General features: G+C 36.6%; 1 protein-coding gene across 1 annotated transcript in view; it reads left to right on the top strand.

Moving 5' to 3' along the window:
- The window catches only part of LOC106874308 (T-cell immunomodulatory protein), a 37,188-nt gene extending 33,760 nt beyond the window's left edge, over nucleotides 1-3,428 (top strand). Inside the window, exon 17 of the mRNA XM_052973365.1 lies at nucleotides 1,042-3,428. Coding sequence (XP_052829325.1) covers nucleotides 1,042-1,101 — 60 coding nt within the window. The 3' untranslated portion in view covers nucleotides 1,102-3,428. The remainder of the gene's footprint in view (nucleotides 1-1,041) is intronic.
- Nucleotides 3,429-3,647: the final 219 nt, after the last annotated feature.

Genomic DNA, 3,647 nt, shown 5'->3' with positions numbered 1-3,647 from the left:
AAGTACCAGTTACGCACTGGGATTGATGTAATCAACTTAATCCGTTTGTTCCCTCTGTGTGCAGCCCCTTGTGGGCAGTAAGGAAATATATGTAGGGTTACCTTTAAACTAGAGACTTGGTCAATAGAGGGGATTCTGCTAAAGGTATCCAAGGACAGAGTGGTTCTTATTGTTGTTTGTTCCTTCTCGAGCCATGCCTGGCTCATAAGGACCAGTTTCCTGGTTTCATTGGTGTATAGGTTCCCCACCTGGATAGGACACCGGTCCGTCGCAGGTGAGCTGCTAGATGCCGGAGGAAAGAGTGAGAGAAAGTTGTGGCGAAAGAGTCAGTCGAAGTTCACCATTATCTTCTGCCGGAGCTGCGTGGAGCTTAGGTGTTTCGCTCATAAACACACACATCGCCCAGTCTGAGATTCAAACCCACAATCCCTCAACCATGAGTCCGCTGCTCTAACCTCTAGGCCATGTGCCTCCACAAGGACAGGGTGGTGGTGTTAAATTGGACAGAAGTGTAGTTCTGCCATGCATTAACAGCCACAGTCCATCCATGACTTTCCACCAATATTTCACTGGTGAAGCTTCGGTTAAGCTAAGAGCAATTGGAAAGGATTGATGGGCCACGCTTTCTCGGTTCATATTCATACTGAAAATCGAGATTGAGCAAGCTTTTGCCCCTTTGCTAGACGTGCCTCAGTCATGTGACAGAACCATACACCAGCCAGGACAGTTAGTAACCAGCTTCTCTTGAAATTGGTTGCTATTATGATGATGATGGTGATAGTGATGGATTCCTCATAATCATCATTTTGACAGCCATTTTTCTTTGCTGGCATGAACGGGAAGGAGTTGGTTGACAGATTTTATTTGGCAAAACACCCTTCCCGTTTGCCAGCCCTCACCTGTTTCCAAGCAACAAGGTAATATTGGTGGTCAGTTGACATTTTGTAACTGACCACCAAAAGACTGATCATTATTTATTTATTTATTTATTATTGTCGTTCTTTCTATTTGTGCGTTTCTATATTTCCGTTTTCTGACCAGGCGGAGGACAAACGTGAGAAGTTGCAAGAGGCCCATAAATTCCACTTTGATGCCATGTGAGCAACGGCAACGAAGATCAGCTGCTGATGGTGGGACAAACCCTGTGTAGTTTCTTATTGCAGAGAATTGGTGATCAAATATTTAACCTAGCAACATGCTTAATAATACATCAGGCAACATATATATATATTTGTTTATATATATATAAACACTCACACACACATATGTACACACACATATGTACACACACATATGTACACACATGCATTCAGTGACTAGATGCACTATTTCTCATAGGCACTATATAAACACCACAATAGACAGTTGATTTAGTATACAAACACGTACATGTGTGCTTGTAAATGTGAACGTGTGCAGTTGTTCATAAATGGGAACTTTTATGTAAATCACAGTATTTTAGCAGGCTAATGTCAACACACCAACACTATACACCACATCAAAAACACCCTCTCTAACTCAGTGCAACAACACAAACAATACTAACAGTACAATAACAGAGACAATATTCATTGTGTGTATGTGTGTGTGTGTATATATGTATGTATGTATGTATATATATGATAATAATATTAGGGATGAAAATCCAAATTTACAGGTAAAAACTCAATTTAATTTAATTTATCAAAAATTAAAATTAAAGTTTCACAGAATATAATATATAAATATATAATATAGAGAAAAGAACCACAATTCCTGAACTCATCCATGAAAATCCAGTCACATATAGAAAAATTAATAAGTAAATGCACTAAAAAGAACAATAATAAAATATAAAGTAATGATTATTAAAATAATAAAACGACTACACGTGTTTCTTAACCAAATTTTCAGGAACTGTGGTTCTTTTCTCTAAATTATATATATATATATATACATATATACACACGCGCACACATATGCAATCTAATATTTAACACTGAGTTGATAAGTACATACCACACTGGTGGATAAATATTGTTTACTTGTGGGTTTACAAGGCAACCAATGGTTTCATGTGCAGAGATCTTCACAATTGTTCAAGCATGCCACATGGAAGAGTCGGTACTCGTCTCCATTACACATGTGCAGACACAATAACACATCATTACACACAACATTTACATGCACATTGTCTCTCACACATATGCACGCACTCTCTCTAAAGTAATATTTCTTTACACTGCTTCATCTCTTTGGGAAGGACATGATCCACACAACTGTTCATCCTTTTTATACACAATGTTTACCTAATTATACGCATGCACACACATACACACACATGCACACACTTCTGTGCGCACATGTGTGTGTATAATTTGGCATTTCAGATAGGTTTCTTGTTACAAAGTTTATGTTTTAAAACTTTCAGATCGTGCCCGTCTCCCACTGGTGGACCATATTAATTCATTTCGGGAGTTCAGTCATTTTAAGCAGTTCTATTCATTTCTGTGGAGATGCAGAGAAACCGTTTCAACTTAGAGGGAACAAAAATGTACACAGCGCAAAAAAGCATGTACTCACACAATGTATGCACACACAATGTATGCACACACAATGTATGCACACACACACACACATAATTTATGCATATATATATATATACATACATACAGAGTAGACCAAAAATCATGAAGTCTGACTGCATATTGTTGTCTGTGGACATGATCTGGTGGCTTCTGTTTGCACCGACTGCATTTTTATATTTTGTGACTTTTGGGCCCACCCTGTGTGTATATATAAAAATACTTTTATCGTGACTTTTAATTTTGTTTTTGATAAAGATAAACAAGTATTGTACGTGTTTCCTTTTTTTTTTTCCATAACTGTATACCTACTTTTGCCCACACACCCTGTATGTGTGTATGTGTGTGTACATGTGTGTGTATGTATATATATATATAAGCAGAGAAAATGCTGTATGAATAAAAATACAGTTAACTCTCATTCATTGTTCTCTCTGTGTCTCTCAGATGTATGTATGCATATATGTGTATATATGCATATATATAGGCCCAACTATGCTTATTAAACCTCACACTTACAAACACCCCCCCACATATGTAAGCTTCTCTCTCTATATATACACACACATACACATAGCAACCAACATATAACTGCAGTTGTGCCCCAAAGGTTTCAAACAACAGTGAATTAAGGGTGGAAAATCAGGGTATTTTAACGGCGAAAGGGATGGGTGGGTGGTATTTGTTATTTTGTTATGTTTTATTCCAAAAACAACTATTGTTGTTGTTTTCTTTGTTTTACAATTTTTTATTGTTTAATTAAAACATTTGTCAAAGATTTGCTAATATTTTCCTCTTATTTCTGACTAATTATCTCCACAATATAAATATATTTATTTTGTAAATAAAATCATATTTATTCTATTTATTCGTTTTGTTTTTTTTTGTATTCTGGATTTCATAAATATATATATCTTTTATCCTTTCACTTGTTTCAGTGGCCATGCTGGGGCACCACTTTGAAGAATTTTAGTTGAATGAATTGACCCCAGGACTTTTTTTTTTTAAGCATGGCACTTGTCAATTTTGCTCAACCCCTGCATCACAGGGACATAAAAACACCAACACTGGCTGTAAAGTGGT

The sequence above is a fragment of the Octopus bimaculoides genome, chromosome 1 (assembly GCF_001194135.2).
Source record: "Octopus bimaculoides isolate UCB-OBI-ISO-001 chromosome 1, ASM119413v2, whole genome shotgun sequence".
Lineage (NCBI taxonomy): Eukaryota > Metazoa > Mollusca > Cephalopoda > Octopoda > Octopodidae > Octopus > Octopus bimaculoides.
This window is presented reverse-complemented; position numbering and strand designations above follow the sequence as displayed.